The 26,336-nt window shown below is 31.8% G+C and overlaps 1 protein-coding gene across 1 annotated transcript in view; it reads left to right on the top strand.

The window, feature by feature from the left end:
• The window catches only part of LOC125065923, a 44,822-nt gene extending 20,633 nt beyond the window's left edge, over positions 1-24,189 (top strand). The window contains exons 23-46 of the mRNA XM_047673783.1: positions 27-134; positions 753-848; positions 1,503-1,591; positions 2,098-2,221; positions 2,825-3,019; positions 3,702-3,761; positions 4,141-4,369; positions 4,441-4,494; positions 5,643-5,794; positions 7,912-8,031; positions 9,847-10,062; positions 10,506-10,580; positions 11,792-11,984; positions 12,657-12,740; positions 13,448-13,566; positions 14,464-14,616; positions 15,454-15,587; positions 16,078-16,195; positions 18,478-18,602; positions 19,123-19,388; positions 20,209-20,273; positions 21,192-21,351; positions 22,989-23,185; positions 24,079-24,189. Coding sequence (XP_047529739.1) covers positions 27-134; positions 753-848; positions 1,503-1,591; positions 2,098-2,221; positions 2,825-3,019; positions 3,702-3,761; positions 4,141-4,369; positions 4,441-4,494; positions 5,643-5,794; positions 7,912-8,031; positions 9,847-10,062; positions 10,506-10,580; positions 11,792-11,984; positions 12,657-12,740; positions 13,448-13,566; positions 14,464-14,616; positions 15,454-15,587; positions 16,078-16,195; positions 18,478-18,602; positions 19,123-19,388; positions 20,209-20,273; positions 21,192-21,351; positions 22,989-23,185; positions 24,079-24,189 — 3,243 coding nt within the window. The remainder of the gene's footprint in view (positions 1-26; positions 135-752; positions 849-1,502; positions 1,592-2,097; positions 2,222-2,824; positions 3,020-3,701; positions 3,762-4,140; positions 4,370-4,440; positions 4,495-5,642; positions 5,795-7,911; positions 8,032-9,846; positions 10,063-10,505; positions 10,581-11,791; positions 11,985-12,656; positions 12,741-13,447; positions 13,567-14,463; positions 14,617-15,453; positions 15,588-16,077; positions 16,196-18,477; positions 18,603-19,122; positions 19,389-20,208; positions 20,274-21,191; positions 21,352-22,988; positions 23,186-24,078) is intronic.
• Positions 24,190-26,336: the final 2,147 nt, after the last annotated feature.

The raw sequence follows: 26,336 nt of genomic DNA, 5'->3' as shown, positions 1-26,336 counted from the left end.
AATTATAAATTATCCAACATATCCAGGTGCATACAGTCTTGACAACGACAAACTGCATATTACTGCATGTTGAATACACCGCGCTCGTGCGGAGTTGGAGCACATTCCCTGACATCAGTCAGCCTATTATGAACGTATGATTCATGTGTTTAATACTATCCATGACACTGAATATATTGTGCAATTTGCATACCGATTACTTTAGAAATAATTGTTTAATTTAGTCTATAACGTCTGTTCGCTTCTTGTTGATCTATTCAGAAAATCTCAATTAATTCAGTAAGTGTTATGTTTTGCAACTTGCGAAACAACTTCATTGAATAATCTTCAAATATTTCTATTTCAAAAATAAAATGCACCAAAATCAGAAAAAAATGACTGCATATCATGTAAGAGTTGGTAATTTTTTAATTTCTGAACAAAGATTCCTTTTCTTTAGAGCTTCGCTACTTAAATGCGACTTGATGGTTTCTTATCGATGTTTTTTTTCAGCGCTGACGACGTTTCGAATTTCAAACACAAATTAAGTATATAAAAACTCATTAGGGCTTGGCAGAGTTCAAAATCTGAATATTCGGTTAGGACTAATGTTTTCTATTTTTAAACCAGCCCGGTGGCACACTTTATGGCAAAATAAAGCTGTTTCAGTTTCGTTCTTCATAATCTTGTTCCCATTATATTATGATAGAGACAAAAATTGATAATTTTCTGCTTAAAATGTTTATTTAAAAAAATGAAATGTTTTCCAATAGGTAATCAAAGATCCCACTATACGTGAACGGGCGTCACAATTCGAAGAGAGTAAACCACTTGTTGGTAAAATAGACACAAAAACGAACAGAATTACGGTAAGTATTTACCAAACACCTCCTGTACTAATGTTATAATTTGAACTTCGAATTTACGAATTTGATGCAATTTTGTGTGAAGTTTGAACTCGACGGAAAAACATACGCTACTTTATACGCCTATTACCTGACATCTGGCCCCAAAAACGCGAACAAAGGCGCGCGTAATCTAGTTATTAAATAACTAAAAAACAATTGATTGCACATACCATTACTCGTTTGTAAACGTATTGCAATAATTCGTGATCTTTTTTGTATTCCAGACCAACAAAGAAAAGGAAATACGAAAAAAATAGTTTTAACTGACAGTTTTTATGAACCTAAGACTCAAGTTATCTATAAAAATAAAGTTTTTAGATAAGTTGAGTCTTGTCCCGCTGTAACTTTTGATATCTTGACGATGTATTGATATACTCGTAAAAAGTAATATCCTTGTGAGAATTCTTTTGGCTTTCGTATATATTTTTTTAATATATATATAACTGTTATTTTTAGATAAACAAAAAAACAAATTTAATCTTTTTATTATTAAATATATATATCTTTAAGTAAAGTTTAAATACTAACGAAATCCTTGACTTATTATTTTGTAATCAAATATAATTATAGCTGTTTGATGATATGTTTGAATAAGAAAGTTTGTTTTGATTTTAGCAAGAAATAAAAGAGAGTTTCGTAGTAGTGAGTGGGCGGCGGCAGAGAGATCAATATTTACTGGCTTTTGATAAGCTAGGCGTTATGAGGTATAAATTGAGAAAATTGATATTACAAAAAATAAAAATTACATGAATCTTTTCATGAATCATGAAAAAAATATAAATATATAAATAATAAACGTATTAACTGAAGTCATGTCAACTGACATATTAGATCCTATTCTCTTAAAAAATCTCTGAACCAAATTGACGGACCTAAATATATTGCTACGTTTTTTTTAACCTTGCACAAAAAATCCTCCAGGTCTCTCAAATAAACCAACTTTGAGATTATATATATTCTATACGAATGTTATAGTTACGAAAGTAACTCTGTCTGTCTGTCTGTTGGTCTTTCATGGCATAGCGGTAAGCAAGCTTGAACTGTAAAGAATGACATAGGCTGCTTTTTATGCCGAACACCTGACAAACAACCTCTAAAACGCAAGCGAAACCGCGTGCGACAACTAGTTTACTATACAATCAACACCGTTTTGCTAATATATTTTATATCATAATATTACATTATAAAGATACTTTTATTTTTATTATAGATACTTAAGATATTTCTTCCTTCCTGGATGTATTACTCCGCATGGATTATTTTTAAAATTCTGGTGCACAGTGAGATTTATAATGGCCATATATTACGTGCTGATCGTACCCTATAATATTGCTGTAAGTTTTAACATTATATAACGATAAAACATGGCTATTGAAATATTAAATATTTATAAGTGTAATTATTCAGTTACGTGTAACGTAATTATGCATTGTTGTCAAATTTTAATTATTCCGGAATATGCGGCAACCATTGTAATTTTGGTAACGAAAGTATTCCAATGAAAATAAATTAGAAATAGTTTTATAAAACATTGTGTATTGAATAGTGTAAAAAGAACTCACTGAAAATAGGCTATTATTTCATTTAAGTACTTCAACAAATTCAATGAAGTATTGTTTGGTTATCATTGTTATCAGCATCAAAGTTGTGTGTAATAAACTCAATCAGTTATTAAATATAAATTTATTAAGTAATATTTGACCATCAATCACAAATAGATGAAGTTTAATAAAGTATATAGTATAGAAACAGCCTATATCTGACTCAAGGAAAAAGGCTTTCTTCTTAGCAAGAAGTTTGATATATCGCGCTTTTCCATAGCGGGTTGGTGGTCATATGTGGCGGAATTTCAATAACCAGGTTTCCTTATTATACTCATGAATAGAAGCTAAGTTAAGTTAAAAGCTTAAAAAAATATTAGTATTATATTTTTATAGACAAAACAGAGCAGAAACATTGGTATATACAGTTGGGTTGATATAGTATTATATCTCGACATTATAATAATGGCTTATGTGGCGTACTACGATGACAGGTCATTACTAATAACACACCCATTTTTAACCACAACGAGGTATCTGAAGCACGCTTTTCTTTTGGATTTCATAAGCGTTTTTCCTTTCGAAGAACTGGTGAGAGCAAATATAACTTTTATTATTTGATAATGTATTTTTGCTCATCTTATTCTCTCAGTTCGTGATCCGCGGTCCATTTTTCGCCCGAAGAATCGGAATTGCATTTCAACGGAGAAATGTTATTAGCGTTCTTGCTATCATTCCTTGTGCTCATAATTTGTACATTTAGTTTTATTATATATTTATTTTATTTCATTCTTAAATTATCCTATACGAATATTCTCTGAATAACTGTCTGAGTTTAGGGTATTAAGTATATATGTATTAGCTGGCATGTACTTAGATTCCACAAAACAAATAATATGTCAATATATACATTATTGGTATATTTAATTAATTATGTCACCACCGCTCATGGATGACGCTATAATAATTTACCCCCAACTTTGGAAACTAAGATATTATATCCCATGTACCTGTAGTAACACTGGCATACTCACCCTTCAAACCGAAATGCATCAAAACTAAGTATTAGCTTAAGCTTGGCGAAAGAATATCTGATAGTGAGATTCAGATCGACTTGCACAAAGCTCTACCACCAAGCTAGTGCAACTTGTAACTAAAAGTAACTAAAGTTATAATAGCAGTATATAATTTAAATGTTTATCAGCTTAATGTTTCGTAGTTTTGGAATGGTTAATAACTAAATATCATGTAGTAACAATTATTTATTTTCCAGTTTAAAGTTGTGAATGAACACGCCGATACTGATCTTTGCAGGATTAATCGTATACTATTGGTAATTCGCTTCTTATTAGTGTTACTTCATTTATGATACAGGTACGCGGACGAGTAAATGGGCCACCTGGCGTTGTAAGATATATTAACTATTCCTTACATCTCCCATGCGCCACCAACCTTGAGAAGTAAGATGTCGTCCTTTGTGACTGTAGCTACCCTTCAAACCGAAACTCAACTATACTGAGTACTACTGTTTGGCGCTAAATACGATTCAACATTTTTAAAATTTCACTCACCCTTCAATCCAAAAACATAGCTAACAACAAAGAAGATTTATTCACGATATAATAACAGGAAAATTTTTAGTACAAAAAAGTTTTTATATAACAAGAAAAATTGTTAAGAGTTAGTCGGTAAATGAAGAAAATATTTTATAGGTATTCCGTATCACTGGAGCCTTTTCATACTGGGAGAGCGACATTATGCAAGTGAATCAGGCAGTCGTTTTGCTCAAATTCCTTCCGATTGCCATAACACTGGTCAACTTCGCAACCGCCTTCATATTTATGAATTCCTGCAAACCCTTCACGGTACCCACTTCAAGTTTTATTATGACGAATTGTTCAAGAGTTCTGCTGTTTTCTGGAAAGAAGTATAAGCCAAAATGTAAAAAGACTCATTGAAACCGTTTGGTAAATGTGCTTCGCACTTTTCTTATAAAATACTAATTATTTTAGATGCTGTGGCAGAATATATGCAAACCTTCTTCTGGACGTTTGAGATATTTGTTGGTAATTATAATAACTTTAAATCAAAGAGCTTTCAAGACAATGCGTGCTTGTTTTAAAGTATTATTATTTGTATAAATTATAATATAGATACACATTTTAAACGTTATCATGCTGAGATATAAAGTTTTCAGTGTTCAATAGCCTAATAACTTAATTCTTTCGGAGGCTTTTTATCATATAATTTCGTTAAAAATGAATATCGTTTCTATTTAAGTCTAATTATTTTACGTAAAGTCTTAGTTATTTTACGCAAAATACTGATGCTCCGTGGAGCAATTTTGTTTAGCCATTCAATTCAAAAGAAAGAGATGGATAAAAATTATGAGCACTTCATTTAATCAAAATGATGCAATTACGATACTTAAACACGGGTGGCTATCCTGTGTCCGAGATACGATATGAGTTTCGTTATTACTTTTCCATAATGGAACTTTTTTGGAAACACCTCCGTTTCGCTCGTGCACACTCGAATTCAAACAAGACTAACATTATCAAACTCAAACAAAATGGGAAAAACTGTTACATACGTACGACTTTTAATTAGAATTAATTCAAACCTCGAAGTATGTTTTTTAAAAGCAATATTTTGTTTTTATTTCAACTGGCGAATTATTTGTCAATTAGGCATATATTTATCATGGTGGTGTATATATGGAGTGTTCTTAAGGACAGTTTATTTACTTTTTTTGTAGATTTTTCTTCTTGAACTTCTTTATTTTTTTATTGGGTACGTCTACATAATTTAGACAACACAATGCCCTGGAATCAAAAATCAAAATCAAAATATTCTTTATTCAAGTAGCTTCATAAAAGCACTTTTGAATTGTCATGTGTTGAATTATATGTAAAGCACCAATGGTTTGGAAAGTAGAGTATACCAAGAAGAATTACCAAAACTCAGTAGTTACTCTTTTCAACCAATTTAATCAATGAGTATGGCGATAAAGTACAATTAAATTTATATATTTCCTACTTGGAAATCAACAAATACTAAGTCCACGCTTTTTTATCATTCATATAATCGTAGTGGGAATTTATTAATATTTTTGGACATGAGATTAATAAGTTGTTTAGAAATGGTTATTATGTAGTTCAGATTATTCAAATTAAATTGTACAAATATATAATGTGTATCTTAATTTTATTAGGTTGTGGGTGTACTCCAGTAGCTCTTTCGAACAAATTTGATGTTTGGTTGGGAATGGCTTTGCAAATAGCTGGTGTGATGTACTTCGCGTGTATGTACGGTTACATTGCATCGACGCGTTCCGCAGCTTCGCATGCTTTACTATCGCATAATGTAAGCATTACTTTTATTGAATAGTAATAAATAAATATTGGACAACATCACATACATTACTCTGGTCCCAATGTAAGTAGCCAAAGCACTTGTGTTGTGGAAAATCAGAAGTAACGACGGTACCACAAACACCCGGACCCAAGAGAACATAGAAAACTAATGAACTTTTACTACATCGGCTCGGCCGGGAATCCGACCCGGAATCTCGGAGTGGCGTACCCACTAAAACCGGTGTACACGCTACTCGACCACGGAGATCGTCGTCAATACTTGTCACTCAGTCTCGCTTGCGTTTCGGGTCTTGGTCTTCAGGTAAATGTTAGCTAGTGCAACGAACTATTATCCTCCTCCTGTCCTACAAACAACGTCACCCATCCCTTGGCTTATGTTCTTCAAGTGTGTGAAGACCAAGAGAGCTCTCCCAAGATGAAAGTGTCTTCGAAAGTAAGAGCCCGGATTTCGAGGTAAGAACTCTATCTTAATACAGTCCAATTATCTCTCGCGCGTAGATTTGGTAAGCTAACTTTGTCCGTCTTTGGAGCTCAAAATTGATTCATAACAAATTTCATTCAAATCAAATTAGGTTCAGTGGTTGGGCCGTGAATAACAGATAGACAGAATTACTTTTGCATTTATAATATTAGTATAGATCTACATGTGTAGCAGACACATGTAGTTAATGTTACTTTTAATATTCCATTCGGGGATGGACTAATTATCCTAAACTCGGGTTATATAAATAAACCTCAAAGAATAATGAGTTTCATTGTTTGTAAAATGCCATACATGTACACAGAGGACTTAGCTAATGATAATATTTAAATATATACATACTTATTTTGTAACCTCATATATTTATCCATGTTTTAATAAGCGTTGTTTTTTTGTTCATTGATGTATCGCAAATGGGTTGCAAAGATAAATCTTGTACCAATACTATGTTATTTATTAGTATTTTTTAACTAATTATTTGAATTTATGAATCGGTATAGTGTCCACTATACATGTCCACCGTAAATAAATATAAATTTAAGCTAATTCACACGAGGATGTATATATACCACACATATTGAAGAAAAATAAGAATAATGAAAAAATATAGTAACCAGAAGCGAGGATCGTGGAGTTAAATATGAATTTACAGCTCAATAAATTTAAAATATTATGAACATCATAAAAAACCTTCTTAGAATATGATATTGCGAATTAATTTCACTCTTTCGAAATGGATATAATTATAATAACTCGAACTATATTAAACTTTATTGTATTTTATATACAAGAAAATTATACCTAATATATTCTAGACGGGCTTGATAAAAGGCTTTTCATGTTAAATTGTAATATTAAAAATGAAGATTTTTATCCAACTGCTTTTATTAGTTCGGGATAAAAGCAATTTGCCGGCATGTTCTAAGGTCACTGAAGACAAATTTATGTCATAACGGGAAAGTATTTAGTAGGTCTCTTGTAATATTTATTAACGTTTTAATATTCAAGTATAAGGGTACGTGGAAAGTAGATGACGAATAAATTTGACCAAGTTAGTTTGCGTTGGTCACCACCCACTCATCTCATATTCTACAACCAAATAGTAATACTTAGTTTTGTTCTGTTTTTGTTTGAAAGATGAGTAAGCCAGCGTAACTATAGACACATAGGGCGTAACGTCTTAGTTTCTAATGTTGGAGGCGCATCGACGGTGTAAGAGATGGTTAAAATGTATTACAGTGCCAATGTTTATGAGCGGTGCCTTTACTACCTCGAAATTTACACATTAACTGCCTGTAAATTTCCCACTGCTGGGCTAAGGGTTGGTGGGATATACATGTGGCAGAATTTCGTTGAAATAAGATACATGCAGGTTTTCTCACGATGTTTTTCTTCACCGCCGAGCACGATAAGAATTATAAACACAAATTAAGCACATGTAAATTCAGTGGTGCTTGCCTGGGTTTGAATCCGAAATCATCGGTTAAGATGCACGCGTTCTTACCACTGGGCCATCTGGGGTCTTTTTTTGTCCGTGTGCCTTAATAATAAAAAAGAATAAAATAAATAGGTGACTGTAAAAACAAATTATTATAAGAATTAATTCAGTGTGCAATCAATTTCAGGAAAAAACAAGAGATTTGGTTGATTTTTTGAACCGACAGAACGTTGATCCAATGTTGACTGTAAAAACTTTGAAATATTTTGAATACGTCTGGAAAAGAACTCACGGCAGCGATCCACAGGTGCGTGAATTTTTCATTACCTTCGTTACTTTGAAATCTTTTAATGAAACTTTTTTAACATTGGATGTGAACAAAAATTCTCGTTCGCTTTGGATGAGAGTTAGATTTCTTTATTTTAAAATAAATCAATGTATAAAAATAGTAACGCTATTTTATTCGGCGGTTTTTACTAACGGAATATTAATAAAGCATGGAAGAGTACGAATGCCTTTTTTAATGAAATTATGGCCTTAACAGTTGATAGAATGTGCTAATTTTTATCGCACAAACCCATGAATTGTTGAGGTGCTGTATAATTAATATCTTGTCTGGCGCTGAAGGTAATTTTCATGAAGAAACTTGCCTAAAAATCTACTTCATGTGTACCAAACTGCATTGTAGCAGCGTGGTGGAAGAAACTCCAAGCAGTCCAAAACAGTGGAATATTTACATTTACCTTTCCTTAATAGTTAATTAGATAGATAATACAAGCTCATCTAAGCATAAGTCGCGTGATATGATTGCCACACGGATATCCAGCTTGTTCTACTCAATCTTCGATACGGGTCAATGAACACACTTGTGACAGAATTCCAACAGGCGTTTGTAGCTCCCTTAACTGTAAATTACGAGATTAATTATAAACTCTCACAAATCTACTACAAAAAAACACTGAGATTCTTTCGCCGGATCTTCTCAGATCAGGGTATTTTTTGAATAGGTAGTGTTTTATTTGAAAATCAAGTAGCAAGTGTAATTCTGTATTGATTACAATACTTTGAACTTGATTTGTATATATCTAGCAAAACTCGTTGATGCTTGTAATTTTTCCGCTGGGGCATCTCGTTGCTATATATTTATAATAATATGTTAAATATAAAATATATTGCTTTTAGCAAAGTCTTTCAGACAACCTTTGATCGAACTATGCTTGAACTATAAATACATAAACTTTCATTTAAACATATGTATATATTAATAATAAAAATAAACTAACAATTTTATATAAAAAGCAATTTTATTTCGATTAATCTTAAAATATCTTCATAAACTATTTGTAACGGCCTGCAAATGTCCTACTTCTGGGCTAAGGCCTCCGCTCCGTTTAAGGAGAAGGTTTGCAGCTTATTCTACCACGCTGCTTTACTTGGTGGTAGAACTTTGTGCAAGCCCGTCTGGGTATGCACCATCCACTCATGAGATATTCTACTGCCAGACAGCATTATTCTCTATTGTTGGGTTTCGGTTTGACATAACATCTAAGTTCTCACGGTTAGGGGCGCGTTGGCGATGTATGGAATGGTATATATTTTATATAGCGTCATTGTCTATGGTCAGTGGTGACCGCTTACCATCAGGGGTGTCCGCCACCTTTACCATGAAAAAAGATGCATGTGCTGAATTTCATTGAAATTAGACACATGCAGGTTTCCTCACGATGTTTCCTTCAAAGCCAAGCACTATGATATGGCCTGGATTGATCTTATATGCCCTGTGTGGCCATTAAAAAATATCCATTAGACGCCTTACGATAATATTAATATAACAATTTGTATACACAATTGTTTATTTAATTTAACTTAATTTTACTAAAAAAAAAAACTATATTTATATTTAATTTTAATTTAGTATTTTTCTTTACAATTTTTACAATGTTGACTTATATTTCAATTTTCAAGTAATTTTAGAACACCTTTAAAAAAGTAAGCAATTACTCAATTACTTATGACTTTTGGTCTATTGTGTATTTTTGCTGTACTACTTGTTGGTGTTGTCAAATAAGTAAATTCATTAATTAGTAACATGTAATTCATAGTAATTTATTACAATCTTTAGAAAATATGTCGAGGTCTAAACTCTGCGCTAATGGAAGATACGCTCGTATTCATGTATGAAAGGGCGCTACGCGAAGTTCCACTGTTCGGAAAAGTCGAGCGCTCCTTCATCAGAGTTATCACGCAGCACTTGCATGAAATGTATTTCCTTAAAGGAGATACTGTGGTGCAGTGCAAGGATATGCAGACTAAGATTTACATTATTTATAGAGGAAAGGTATGTGCATAATCTGCTAGGTGATTTCGACTTATGATAGTTAGAATACATATTATTATACAAAATTGAAGACTTTGTTTGTACGCGTTATCGATTCACCTTGAGATCTAACTCCGATTTTTGAAAATGTTTTTAACATGGTTTGAGAACGGTTATATCTATAATATCACACCGTAACCTTCGAGGGCGGGGAAGTGAGGTTTAACTCGGATTAAACCTCGTTTAGCAGGTTTTATTTACTGAAAAGGAACGATTTATCTGCTGGTTATCTTTGACTGGTTGTCAACGAACAACTTAAGATATTATATAAATAGGCTTGAAATTGTAAAGTAATAAATTGACGATTTCTTTTATTTTAAGAGAGGTGCTACCTCATTGTTTAAAGTACAGTATCACAAGAAACAAAAGTATACTAACAAACTGATATTATATTAAAAATGCAGGTAGACGTTTTAAGTTCATACAACGAAATGATTACTTGTATGGGTCCTGGTGGAATGTTTGGTAATTTTACGGGTGTAAGTGTATTTGCTTTTATTTATACAAAAATACAAATTTAAATAACCCTGAGTTTACTCATCCATACAATTTCAATGAGCTCAAACAAAAATGTCTGCTATTATTTGACGAGGAGCTGGGTATCCGGTTGATTTTAGAATATGCTGGAGCTTCAGGTCAGGATGTTATTATAATATCACTAAAATCACAGTAGACTAAGTATTAAATAGATCAGACTAGTAGAAGTCGCTCATCTTCTTTCAACAACTAGACAAGATATGATCTCCAAGCAGCTGATCAGAGTTCCTTTAATCATAGTCAAGAACACTCTCGATTTAATCAGATTTTAAACAAAAAAAAGGATAATCAAAACCATTTCATCCATTTAGGAGCTACGGTGACACAGAAAGACCCACTTCAACTTAAATATTTTTACGTCAGGAGTTACAAAATACAAGATAGAAGTCAAATAATACTTCATGGTTTAGGCACATTATTGTTTCTGTAAAATAGTATATTCAATTTCATACTGATTGCTTCGCTAACCGTGAGAATTATACGTCTCTTGTTCCTGTAATTACTTTGCTTGACGAGTTGACAGCATAAAGGTGCGTTATCTGAAGATCGAGACAAACACGGCTTGTTCAATTAATGGGAACGCACCTTGTTCCGTAAATAACATAGAGCGATCTCTCGGCAATGGCGATTTATTACTATAAATTTACAGAGTAAACTCAATATTACATATTAATGTATTATTGAGTTTAAAAATTACAGCTACATGGGTATATTAGGCGCTATTTCGTCATGACAGCATTGGAATCGTTGCGTTTCCTCGAATTCAATGCTGACTCGAAAGTGAGCCGATCCTGTCAGGTCGACTCGGCTTCGTGCAGTCTCTAATATATTCGCACACTAATACGCAAAATTGGTCCATAGGAATTTTGTAATCCAGGGTCGATCTGTACTAATTCCATTGAAATTTATCGTCCTAATATTATAAATTTTATAAACTATATTTGTTCTTGAGTCACGCTGAACAGAAATTCAAATGAAATTGAAAAATACTTCTACTAAGCGTATCAAAAAGTATTTATTTATATTAATACAATACAATACAATACAAACTAGCGAGTAACAGCTGGTCATGACATAAATTTTGTATGTATGTATAATTTGTCCGAGATATGTCAAATATTTTTGAATTTGTATAACGTTCACGAGTTTTTAGCAAACAATTTCAAGTTCTGAAGTTTCAATCTATGCTAGCAGAAACTTAGATTTGTTGGTACTGCCTTCGCAAACATTCTTTAATTTGGTCAAGTATTATCCAAGAATACAAGAGCCGTTGTACAAGGCATTCGAAGTATCGAAAGATTACATCCTACCTATATCTATGGATAACATCGACGACGACTCCTCAGGTGAGAAAATTGGAAACAAACTTTGTTTGTTCCATCCTGGAATTATTAAAAGTTTTCCGGGACTGCTACGTGCCCTATGCAATGTTATTTCGATTTGCAACTTTAAGATTATTTTTAAAATGTTTACGCTAAATATAGATTTAGTATTCTATGTATAGACATAGAACCAAAGTGTAATAGGATTGTACATGTAAAGTATTATTTATAATAAATTAATTTAGAGCAAATTCAACAATATATAATCGATATATCTTAAAACACAGTACAACTATAGGCATTCTATGTAATCCACTTAATACCAGCCATAACCGGGTTAATAACCAAATTGGTAAACTGTGAAAATGATAAAATGCCACGTTATATTTATTTTATTTATTAAATATTTATTAGTGAATGGGAGCAATATTTTCATGCTACGCTTAGTTTGTCTGGTAGAAGTTGCTGTAGGTTAAGAAGTTACAGTCCTAATGGCTACTGCTGTTTAAATATTGCGAGTTTTGTAATATTGTTTGTATTTGGTGTACATTAGTCTTTTTTATTGTTATTTGGTATGTATTTAAATTTGTGTACAAGTATACAATTATATGAAAACGGGGAACGTAGACTCTGAATGCAAGATTCAAACGAAGTTGAGATAAGTTTTAATAGAACTTAAATTTTCTGTTTTTGTAGCCGATTCTGATTTCGATTTGATGTCGCAAGACTCTGCGTTTGACTCACGAAGCGGTTCCAGTAGATTTGATACATCAGGTTATTATTTTAAACCTTATTATATTGTTTCTGTCAAAAAGATAACATATCTATACTAATATTAGAAAGGGGTAAAAACGACGAGTTGTTAGTATTAGTATAAAATACTAAAGTTGCTGAATATATTGCAACTATTTTCAAAGCTATATGAAAATTTATAATTGTATAAAATACGTAAAATTCCATTTCTGAACAATTTTAATTATATTATATTCGATAACTAAGCGAGGATGGCTTACATTGTTTATCAGACTGTTGTGAGCAGCCAGTTCTTATTAACAGTTAGTCTGTGCAAAGAAGGCTTAGAACTTATTCATACTACAATTAAAAAAAAATTACAAATATTTTCGGATATTTTTGCTTTTGCTGCTCTGTCTGATTTGAACGAGGCCAGGTCTTATGGGTGTTAAATAAACAGTCATTAATTTTGTCAAACGTTTTTTTTCCAATAAATTCTTTATAGCAGCATGAAGTTCAGAAGTTGTCACTGTTTTAACGGTCGGAACTTGCTATCCATCCATATCCATCATGATGGATAGATTACGAGAGTGACTGAATAGAGAGAGCAGTTGTGGATACGCACACACTTGTGTACTATATATAGACATGTATATGTTACCTAGTCTCCTTTGAAAATGACCACCGTGGACAAAATCGGTCAGGAGAACTATATCATCACCATATATTTTTATAAGCAGGTGGTCAATATTCACTGGCAAGTTCTCAATCAACAAGCAACGTGAGTCAAGCGAAGTCATCCGTCAGCGTCATGACATATCAGAGCTATTTAGATGTCAATAATCTTCTGAAACCGGGGTCCAGAATGTATCAGGTAATTATATCGATTTGTATAATAATGCTCTATTTTCAATAACCCTTATACGTGCCTAGCTTTGAAATTTCTGAATGTAGCTGTACATTTTAAACCATTGGGGAAGATGTTTTTGTCAGATGTGGAGTTTTATAATTGAGGACTTATATAAAGGTTACATCCACGTAACTGTTGACTCCAGTTGAATATGCAATGTTGTTGTAATTAATGTCTGAAATTTTCTTTCGATTCCAATGAACGTGACGTTTTCATTTTTTGATGTATTCTTATTCTGCTTGCCTACCTTTTTCACCTCCTTATTAAATGAATATTATATATTTGGGTTGTCTGGAAGAGATGGCTTAATTAATTAATTAGACATAAGTCCGCCCGTTGTACAATAGTTACACATACAATATAATAACACATACAATATTTTTTATATATTTTTGTTTTTATTTTTAGTATTAATTTTTATTTATTTTTTGTCCTAAGATTACTGTATTCTATGTTTATGGTGTACAATAAAATATATTAACATTAACGTTATTAAAGACAAAATTTTCTGGCACATTGAGGTATAAATCATGGGCGCATTTTCAGACGATATTGCCTCAGAGCTCGTATTAGCGATGTTGTTTCCAACAAAGATGATTTATTTTCATTTATTTATAAATCTTATCGAAAACAAGTTCATGTACAGTGATACCTATATAATACATATCCATTCATATACACACGCATACCTACATTGAAAATAAGTTATATTCAAGACGACATAATTGGAACAAGATAAAAGCCTAAATAAATTTAGAAATTTTTGGTTGAAATTAAAATTTTAATGCATATTATTATACTGCGATCCATTAAAATGCTTGTTTAACGTTGTAAAAAATAATGATAACTTTCTCGTTCAAGGGCTTCGGTTACTTCACCTGTGTAATGGTAACCGCAAATTACGTACTGACACTGTACGAACTTGTAACATTAAACGATTGCTATATTATATTTTGGTTACAATCCATTTTCGACATATATTTTTACGTCAAAGTTTATTTATCAATGCATCAGGTGAGTTTCGACTGATTGGTATCCCATATTTTTATTATTTAGGGCCTTTGTATTGTTAATACTACGTGAGTCTAGATACCATCTAGGTATGAGTAATTCCTCCATCAAATATAAATTTAAAGTGTTGTTTATTAGTTTATAAATTTGTTGTAATATAAAATACAGCAACATCGCATGGTTTTTGGAACATCGATTCTTATAAGTAATTACTTATATTTCTTTTAACATTAATTGTTTTTTTTTTTTTTACATTTATTGTTTTGTTTTTAAACTTCTCAGTGTTTAATGTTCTTATAGTATCTATATTTCATGAGCATTATAATATGGGTATCATCAAGAAAAAAAATATCTATTCAAACGCGTTCCATCTTAAAGAGTATTATTACCCACCAGGTATGTTTATAAAGTCCATGAATAAAATAATGTCAATATCTATGGGTAGAAAGATACAATTAAAAATTGTCAAACAATATAAATCGCAAACGACCAATACCGCCGTAATTAATATATGTCTATGGCATTTTTTTACATAGCTTTGTCTTATTTTTCCGAATATCAATTGAATCATGAAATATTAAGTATAAGTGTTCTTCCGTTACATAAATTTTATCGATAAGGCCAATAATCAACTAATTTAACCAATTAAAGCAAGACCATTTATTGAACTTTTCAAACATGACCGCGAAAAACGTATGATGGATCCTCAAACAACTCCTCAAACAAGATCAAGATCAAGTTATAAAAGTGGAACAAAACTTCGCAGCATTAGTTGCCTCTGAAGCTGCAATAATTCAGAATACTACCTAAGTAGAAAAATTCTTTAGCTTACCTTCACAGGGTTACCTCAATCGACACGGCGATCTAATAATAGATTCAACAAAATGCCGCGCCCGGTATTACAGACACAAGCTGTGGGTTTGGTCAGATGTATTTACCAATTTACCACTTGAGCTATTTGGTTTCTGCTTCTCGTGAGTATAAATTTAATATTATACAGACATAAGTTCGACTAAGATCTGAAACTCAATATTTCGTTAATTTTTGTGTTTTATTAATGTTTTAACTTATTATCATATTAGAGGAGAGAATAAAATCCAAAAATTCCGGTCTTAACGTCGGATAGCATCACAAATATTTTTTCGGGTTTTGTCATAAAATTCTGGGTATGAGTTCGGAGTTTGCAAGTTATACACTCGAACCTCGTGAAGTACGTTAAGCTGTTAGTACTGATCTGATCGAATCCTGGTCCAATCTGGTCCATCCAATTATGAGATAAAATTTCTTGCACAGTTTAGTAGTGAGTCCAATTTGCTCATCATTATCGAAACAGGCGGAATGGTTTCATGACTTGGAGGCTACGGCTGTCAATATAAAAAAAAAAGTTAAATTGGAAGATAATAATATAATCATAAAGTATCCAGTTATTAGTTATTTTTATGAATTATTTTATCATTATTTCAGTATTCCCATTACTGCAATGCATTATTTGAGGATGAATAAATTGTTGAGACTAAAGTATCTAGTTGAATTTTATCGGAAAACTTCAGCTGAACTTACAAATAATCTTACTACATTGCAGGTATTTTATCGATATTGTGAACAAGATATTTATAGTTTCATGTAAAAGATAGGTAAATAATGTTTTCTCATTATTTATGTAAGTTTTAAATGAATAGCGTAAAATGTCCAATAAAATCAAGCTAAATTTTTATTCCCGGTTTGGTTCAGATCTTACCAAACTGTTTTCTGGGTAATATTAATCTAAAGAGGCTTGAAAATTTATCCTCATAGCACACACAATACCATTATTGTTTAATATCTAATACTTCATACTTTATATATATATTATGTAGTTAAATATATTTATATATATATATATATATATATATATATATATATATATATTTATTTATATATATATATATTATATATTTAGATATTATTATTTATTTATTGAAAAAGGAACTTAAAATTAATACTGTGGGTAACATACAAAGTGATACGTCTTTATAGATCGTTGTGTTCCGGCTTGAAGAGTGAGTGAGCCAGCGTAACTGTTGGCACAAATCCTCAATATTGGGGTTGTATTGGTTATTATTTTTCACAGCATCAATATATTATTAAAAATAAAAAAAATAAAAATATATAAATATTTTTGGGCACTGGTGACCACTTAACATCAAGTTAACAATATAAAGAATACAAGTGACAAAATTACACCCGAAACATATTTTTATCCTCGATGTTTCCTTTAATCGACGATGACAAAATATATTATGTATGTAAATACTATTTAAGAGATGCTTGTCCAGATTTGCGGTCCATACGGATTTTGCGGTGAAAATGCAAATGCCTGTCCAATGGCTAGTAGCTGCTTTGGCAAATCAAAACAGTATTAATAATATTAATATAAAAAAAAAACCTTTTAAACGTTATTTTATTACAATATGACATCAGTGCTACCAATTTATAATATCTTTAAAGATTGAAATGATTGAAGTTCCACGTTCTTTTGTTATTTTTTTGTATCGAGAACCAATATAGCTTTCCATTTAAATGTATATAATTTCATTATATAATTACTATTATCTATATACATTATAAATTAGGAGTTTGTGTAGGATAATGTGTAAACGCTCTTAGAACTGCAAATATTTCTGTGGGATCGGAGGTCAACCGAATCAGCCTTGCGGTTTCTCATAGTATATACGTATACCTATGCTATAGTTCGTTACATTCGACTGCCTCGTTGGCGAGCTTCTCGCAAATCCTGAAGTATAAAACCCGAACAATAAAATTTCATTGGTTTGTTTTACTTGATAAATTCTCAGTAGAACAGAGTCTGGGAGTTCGTAGTGGACACACTCCTCTGCCACGGAAAGAACGTATTTAATGTTTTTATCATAAATTTCCGTTTAATTACCAAGCTCGTGGTGCTTAATAGATGAATATGGGAAAACCAGCCGTCACCATCTCAACATTTAAATAAATATGTTAAAAAATATATTTATCTAATCGAGTAACATCCAAATTTTCTTTATCATACATATAAAATATAGGGGTTGAGAATAATTCGTATATGTGTAAGAATTCGTAAAGATTTTGATAGATGTGTGATAGAGACAAAAAAAATAATGAAAGAGATAGACGATGTGCTGCCATATTATAATATATTAGATTGGAGTAAGTTGTGACATATATTTAAAGAAAAATTCACACGTGTATTTCACAACCTGTATATCTTTCTTTTTATTTAATTTATAAGTTAAGACTTACGTTACAAAATATGTTTAGAATGTTTATATAAGCAGAGATCCAAACCTAAAGATAGAATAAAACAAATTAAATTGATAATTGTTTTTACAAAAGCTATACCTAAAATTTTCCATCATTCAATTAAAATTATGATTCAAATCAAACATAAGCTCTTGTTATCCGTATCTGAGGTCCGGTCACTTTCTTCAGTTATACTAAGCGACAACATTATACTAGTTATCCTTTCCAGCTTCATTCGAGTAGAATATAAAACAATATATGACATAAACGTTTATTAAAGGACTTGCTAAGGAACATTATTTTTTATTTATTAGGCTACGACTGAGTATAAGAATATTTATATTTCGACTTGGTGGTAGGGCTTTGTGCAAGCCTGTGTGGGTAGAAACCGCCCAAACATAAGATATTCTACCGCCAATCAGCAATCTTTAATATTGGTGTGTTCGTGTCGTATCTGTGACGTAACATCTTTTTTCTCAAGCTTGATTTCGCACAGTACCAATGTCTATGGGGACCACTCACAATCAGATGGCACATTGGCCATTTATAACATAAAATTAAAAAAAAAATAACATTTTTTTTCAGTCCGCAATGACTTTTTTCATAGTCATTTTGTTGTTGCACACGTTAACATGTGTCTGGTTATTGACCCTGATTGCCTCTGCGCCTTTCAATATCATACGGACTCTAAAACTCCATCTGCTAGATGAGTAAGTCTTTTATATATACATACCTACCTATACATACTTCTATATATGTAAAAAACTAAGATTTTACTGTGAGTGTTAGTGAATTCAAAACAACTGCCGCTCTTCATTTCAAGTTTACGATTATATGACTATTTAGAAGTTACCAAAAACAAAAAAAAAAATTAAAAAAAAACTGTCCGTCTGTCTCAGTGTCTCTGTTTTCCGAGGTAGGTCAGAATGTTCACTGTTTTTTCATGAAATTAAAACAGAATCGCTTAAGTATAACTGTTAAAGCTTGCTTACCACTGCTGTAAGACAAAGGGAAGCCAGACAGACTGGTCCCGTAACGCGTTACGTAACGAAGCGATTTACACTTCCATAAGCAGTTATCACTTCAAAAAACATTGCCTACTATTCGAAATATGATTCATGCCAATTCTCGATATTAACAATATACATGTTTTCACATAATAGATATGCTGTTTATATAAAAGTAAATAACTTCTAAAATTGTTTTGTTTGGCCTCACATCCTTTTATAGCGATACCCCACAACGCCAATGGGACTACACGACATCTTTATACGTAATAGTCGCGGAGCTGACTTCAACGGGGGGCGATGAGTTTATAGTAGAAGATATGTTTTCCATGGTGATCCTAGCTATATGTCTTATCAGCGGTAAGATGTTGGCCGCAACTGTGATTGCGACTAGCATGCAGGTTGCGTATTCCACTAAATATGCCTTGAATAATTATGAGAAATCAACCAAAGAACTGATCGATGTCCTGAAGAACCAGGGATTATCAAGTATGTATACTCCATATAAATATAATATAATTAAATTAAATAAATAAATTTTGTTTTTTTCATAAAAGTTTAATTCAGTTTCTTTACTGGTTGTTCTTAATCTTTGCTGCTTGATTCCATTGGGTTATGACGTGAAGCTTCAAACTCTTTAAAATTATCTGGTAGTTTCTGACATTAATTCATTTATGTATGTACATTGTATGTTACAAGCTCTCTAACTTCACTAGTTATTCGTATAGATATGTTAGGCGTACGTGTAAATTGATCACGAGGTAATAAATCTTTTAACAAAAATTTCGTAATGCAAAATTTTGTAAGACATAAATATTTTTTTAAGTATTACAATTCCAAATTTAAATTAAACGAAAGGAGATATTACATTTAATTTCGTCTTGGAATTTTTCGCCTTCAAATGACATCAAAGTATTTAATTACCAAATATTTTTTTATGTCTCATTCTATTTACATCATGTCATGTCGATGTGCTTTTGAAAACAGTTGATTCGAATCGATTGCTATAAATGCAGTCTTTATGTTTGTTTCACCGTGTCTTATATGAGCTATTACATTCAAGATGCACTTGCCTTTTGCAATATATAGACTTAGCTTTGAGCGAAATGTGCAACAGCGCTTTGTTCGCCAATAGTATGAAAGCCTCCTCGAAAGATCTTTAAGTATTTATTGTGACCACAAAAACAAAAACTACGCAACAAATTTACGATTTTTTTATGTCAATCAAATTTACAATCAACCTCTTTTCTGGTTATTAAGAATAATTGAAACTTTCTATTTGAATGTAGAACCTAATATTTTTTTATAGACTATCAATTAATGAAGTTTTGGAAATATGTCCGTCAGCTTTGGGTAACGGAAAGAGGAAGACAGGTAATTATTAAAATGTCATCATACCTAACCTACCTTTCCACTGACACAGGTCATTGCCTATGTTGTTAGGGAAGTCAAATCTCGTTACTAGTTGCAAAACCTTTATCTGCGATACGAAATATGGAACTTCTTTTGGCAGTTAACGATTGCTATAGGTCTAGAGACACTGCAATACATACGTCGCCACAAGTCTCCGGGCAGTATGGGTGCAAGTCGCCGCAATTATTCTCCTAAAGCTTTGAATATAAGTACTATGACCATGTTTTGCATAACATTTTATTAATATTATATTTTGTTGACATTTTTTTAAAAATCAACTATATTATCGTTTTTAAAGCAGAATTTCTTTAGAATCGGTGTAGTTTGAAACTCAATGAAACAAAATATGTATCGACAACGAGAAAAGCAAAAAAATAGTTAACAAGTTTCATTTCTACCGTATGATTGTCACGCAATATTTTTCTTCTCTTTCCGTCATTTTTAATTTGACATTCGACCGAAGGAGACAAAATATTTTGTATTCAATAGCTATACAGGGTTTATTATTGAAAGGGATAAGTATTAATCCAATTACATAGAACGCGGTCAAACATTGCGAATACAATAGTAATGAAAATAAATGCGGGACGTAAATATTTAGTTGAGTTTTTTGTGATTTACAGTGAATATATTTCATATTAAAAATAAAAAGTAACTATTTATGAAATACAATTTTAAAGCTTGTTGAGAGAGGGACAATATGGCGCAGAATTACACCCGAACAATGCAGCTTTCACGATGAATTACAAAAACAAATTAAACATTTAAAAACTCAATGTAGCTTGTCTTAATTTTATCCCGTAATATTTTTTTAAGAACTACATGTTTTATTTACTGGGCCTCTGTTTGTGTAATAAGATCAAATCACATATTTCGCAGTTGCCAGTTTTGGTAGCGGAAACTCCATACGTGCTTCGTTGCGACCTGATGTCTGCGATGTTCGGCCATCATTTGCGGAGCTGTTATATTTTTGCTGACACTGGCGAACCGTTCCTTCGTCAGCTCACCGTGTTGTTAGATTACTCTATATATTTTCCAGGTAAGGATTTTCTTTATTCGGTAAGACTTATTGTATAAATGAACATAAAATTTATTTCTTATATTATTTTCGTTGACATCGAGATCGTTTTTTATGATTTAGTTTTTATTTAACATTGACTTTTTTAACCATATTCCGAGTTCACAAAAGATATATTTAAACATACATGAGTAACATGAGTTCATAAAATATATAGAATGATGATTGATAATGAAACATTTCAAAGAAAAAAAAAAATTGTGTAAAACACTTCTAATCTATCAAATATCTTTGAGAAATACAATTTGGTTACCAAAATACTAATTGCTTAGATAATAACCATAAAATAAATAATATTTATTTTGATATAGGTAAACATAAATCATGTTTTAATCATTTGTATTATCTATTCGGTTCAAAAAGTCAACCAAATATCTTGTTTTTTCCTGAAAATGATTGCACACTGAATTAATTCTTATAATAATTCGCATCGGAGGAGCTTGGTGGAATATGCTAAACCTACTACTCAAAGGGAGGGGAGGTCTTAGCCCAGCAGCGGGAACTTTACAGGCTGTTATTGCAATTCAGTATGTAATTACAATCCGTCACAGATAAAATTAATAACGACATCGAAATTTAAATTTAGAAATTAAATTCCATTCTAAAGTTGGTATTTTATTTAATTTTTTTTAGGAGGTGATATTGTAATTATAATAATAATAATAGTCTTCGCCCTGTTTGAAATAATAAGATTAATTAGTCACAAAATGTATTCTGTAAATAGTTTTTTCTGTAATATTCAGTCGTAAAAGATAGTCATAATATAAATAGAAACATTACTAACAAACTGCGTGCGATAATAATAAGAAGTTGGCGCGTTGAAGTTGATAAATAGGGGAAAATTAGTTAGTTAATTAAGTCATACATCACTGTGAAGAGACTCTTGATATCTACTGTATAAATCGTAATCTGAAAAAATATACTTAATGTAGATAAGAAACAACATTGCTTGTTTTTTAATTATTTAATAAATAATTACCTGATTCTTATTTTCTCTTAGATAATAAGTATGTGTATAATCTTATTGGTTTTTAAATTTGTTTTATCTAAGTGATATATTTAAATTTGTAATTAATAGGCTTTTTTTCTCAAAATATTATGTTTAGTTTTCACTCCTTAATTTTAAGAATTAATCCTCCAAATTTAGCGGAATGTTTCTGGTTACGTGACGGTTATCTATATAAGCCGCCACTTAGTTTTTTTTTTTAAAGATCTATTTTTAGTTACGGGCTGTAAATGTTTAACTGGACTAAGGTTGTTATTAAAGATCTTATTCCATCAATATTATCTAATGGGGGTCGATAAAATAAATATATATGCGAATACGGAATCAATGATAAACAAAAATCAAGAACTTGAACAAAGGTACTTGCTTGTTTTTGAATCCGTAATCTTCGATTAAGAATAAGATGTTCTAATCAATGGGTCATCTCGGTTCTCATTAATGAAAGATATGTAACAAAAATCAAAACAATATATTTTTTAAAACACTTTTGTAGGAAAAATACCTATAAATATATTTGATTAACCACTTCTTTTTGTAAAAAGGTTGTTCTGTTCTTTCAAAACGGCCTCTATGATTTGAATATTTTTTCTAGGAAATTATATAGTTGTAGCCGGAGATAGCGAGGCCCGTATGCATTGGGTGGCATCAGGGACTGTATCGGTGGTATCTGTGCGAGAAGATCTCACTGAAACTACTCATGAAAGCCTCGGTACTGGGGATGTGTTCGGGATTTTACAAGGTCTAAACTATGGCTTGCCACATTGTTTCTCCTACAGAGCAGAAACTAAGGTAAATAAACAAGAACTCTAAACTCGTCTTCTGTTATATATTCATTAAAATGTTTATTTTTTTATATTGCTTATCGGAAAAATTGCGAATTTTAAAATTAACAATTTGAAATAATCGACGTTATTGACGTTCACTAAAATATATATCGTCTGTGTCCTGTGCTTGACCCTCGTGGGTGCCATTTTTGATCGGTTAAAACGTTAAAATCAAAATCATAATATTCTCTATTCAAGCTGATTCATAAAAACACTTATGAATCGTCATGTTACACTGTTGAATTAAATTTAAAGCAACCACTGGTTCGGAAAGTAGCATCTACCGAGAAGAACGGGCAAGAAACTCTGTATTTACTGTTTTCCATCATTTTAATGGCAGTATGTCAGTAAAAAAGAATAATTTTATATATATCCTGCCTAGAAGTCAATAAATACTAAGCCCACGAGTTTTTTTCTGTAATATAATCTTGTGTTGAGTAATGCCTTATTTATCAATGATTTTTTTTATAAGAGCTTCAAAATTTTTAATAGGCCAAATTAAGACGTAATACTATTTTACAAACAAATAAACAAATTCACTTGCGCATTTGTTACACTAGTTTCTGGCCGCGGTTTCGCCCGCTTACGATGGGTGCAAATGTTAAGCACATTTTTCCGAAACAAACAGCAAATTATGTGCTCTTCCATTTATCTATCTCTGAGAGAATCTTCATTCAGATCAATTCCGCCGTTTTTGCGTGATTGAGTATCCAAAATTTCGCTCTTGGATTTGTAAACAGGATGCTAATGTAAATTAAAGAAAAAATACATATATGTCGTGATTAAGATAAGGATTCGTCAAATGAAATTGAATAAATTGTAATATTATTTTTATGCCATAAATTATATTTATTTTAGGTGGCCGTTCTTAGTTTAAGTTTGGATTCCTGGATCGATATCTTGCCTTACTTTCCAGAGGCAAAAATAATTATTTCACAAAGATCTGATGTTCTGTTCACGAAAATATAATGAAGATATGTAATATATTGAGAAAGGGAGAGTATATGTATATTTTAACGAGGCTGATGCTGTTTTGTTGTTGATTCTTATCATACTTAAATCTAGTTTCTTACTACGGACATTTAAAAGTGTATTTATTTAGAAATGTAATATGTCAAAATTGTGTTAATCTAAATAGCATAATATATTTTTTATAATTAATCATTAAAAAATTTGTATAAAAAAAAAATTTATTTAAACCTTAAGTAGACCCCTATAGTTTCAGTTGTTCCTGAAATTACAGTGAGTGATTGTGATGTTTCATTTACTAGTGTAAAACAATCATTTTGTGGCATCATACCTTGCCACCGAGTAAAAAGTATAAATATGTTAAAAACGTTCAGAGAGCCGAGACGGTCCAGTGGTTAGAACGCGTGCATCTTAAATGATGATTACTTGTAAGCAAGCATTACTGAATTTTCATTTGCTTTATTTGTGTTTTAATTTATCTTCTGCTCGGCGGTTAAGGAAACATCGTGATGACACCTGCATGTGTCTAATTTCAACGAAATTCTGGCACATGTGTATCCAACAACCCGCAATGGAGCAGCGTGGAGGAATATGCTCCAAGCCTTCTCCTCAAAGGGAGAGGTGGCCTTAGCCCAGCAGTGGGAAATTTACCTGCTGTTAATGTGTGTTAATAGTGTGTTAATATGTGTAGATGCAGCCTCACTTACGAAAAAATTTTTTGAAAAATTTCTGCTAGACATAGGAACAAGAGCGAATTATAATTTCTAAATTTTATCTTTCACCAGCAAGGCAGTGATTATAATATCTCAATGAACGCTGATGATGCTACGATGATATAAGTTAGTATAAGTATCAAGTAATATTCATTACAATTAAATTATTAATTTCGCATTGCTTGCATCCGTTTTAAGTAGAACAGATTGTAATCCTCTTAACATAGTTTCGACACAATGGAAATCGCGTGGAATGGTGAAATGCTACCGATTCAATTATTGTCCTATAAAGCTTTCATCTACTATGCAATTGACCGCGGATTAATTATACAACCACCTATGTCGATTCAATCGAAATGCGGATCGAAATTTAGTAAGAGCTGCCACACATTACGGAGCTTCATTATAAATCATAATATTTAAATAGACCAGCGAATGAGTTTTTTACGTAGGAAACCGCCGAACAACACATATGATCGCCATTCTTTTGTGCAAATTACTAAATGTCATTGAACTCAAATTGATGATGTCGTCCTGACCGAATTCGGTCTCGGCGGCGAATCTCAAGGATGACCAGCCAACTGTGCAGGACATATTACTGTGCACAAAGGTGCGTAAACACAGATGTACTTGTTCAATCACTCTAATAATCCGATTTCGAATCGATTATTCGATAATCGTACTATCGATTTTCAGAAGCAAGACTTACAGTGTTACATGATTTCCGAGGCACGCGAGTGTACGCACTTCCTATTTCCAAACTTCGGGCTATTACTGAGAAATTTCGTGAGAAAACCCCATTAATTTTTATCCACCCGACCTGGGGTTTGAACTCAGGACCTTGGAACCTGTGGTCTTATATCAAGCCACCAACAGGCGGATCTATTTACTACGAATTACACAATTTCGTTGTTATTACTATAAAGGCTTACGACAGAACTATACCTAGGCTATACCATATGCGTATTGTCAAATATAATACATACTACAACTAATGAGAGATAATGAGATTTAAAAATATTTATAAATAAATTTGCTACTTTTTTCTAATTATTATATTCCTAACACAAACTAATATGAAGAATATGATGGTTAGTCATTTTATTCCATATGTAGGAAGTCTGTAAGAAGTATAAAATATTTCTCAGCGCACTATGTCACATGATGTTCCTTGTACATTTTGCCGATTACCAAGATTCATTAGACATTCAAGAACACAGCACTAATCTGTTTTTTATAGCATATATATTGTCTGCAATAAATAAATGGAATGTTGCTGATTCATGGAAGATTAACCTGGGACCATGGTCGTCTTCTGCGAGAGTATCGCATATCGCATGTTAGTCCGTTGATTTGCTTGCTGGTATTCGCTTCGTTTGTATTTCGGTACACATGGTGCTTGTGAGTCCCAGGTACCGTTCAATTACCCTGTAT

Source organism: Vanessa atalanta, chromosome 8, assembly GCF_905147765.1.
Source record: "Vanessa atalanta chromosome 8, ilVanAtal1.2, whole genome shotgun sequence".
NCBI classification, from domain to species: domain Eukaryota; kingdom Metazoa; phylum Arthropoda; class Insecta; order Lepidoptera; family Nymphalidae; genus Vanessa; species Vanessa atalanta.
The sequence above is the reverse complement of the archived record's forward strand: the minus strand, read 5'-3'. Positions and strand labels throughout refer to the sequence as shown.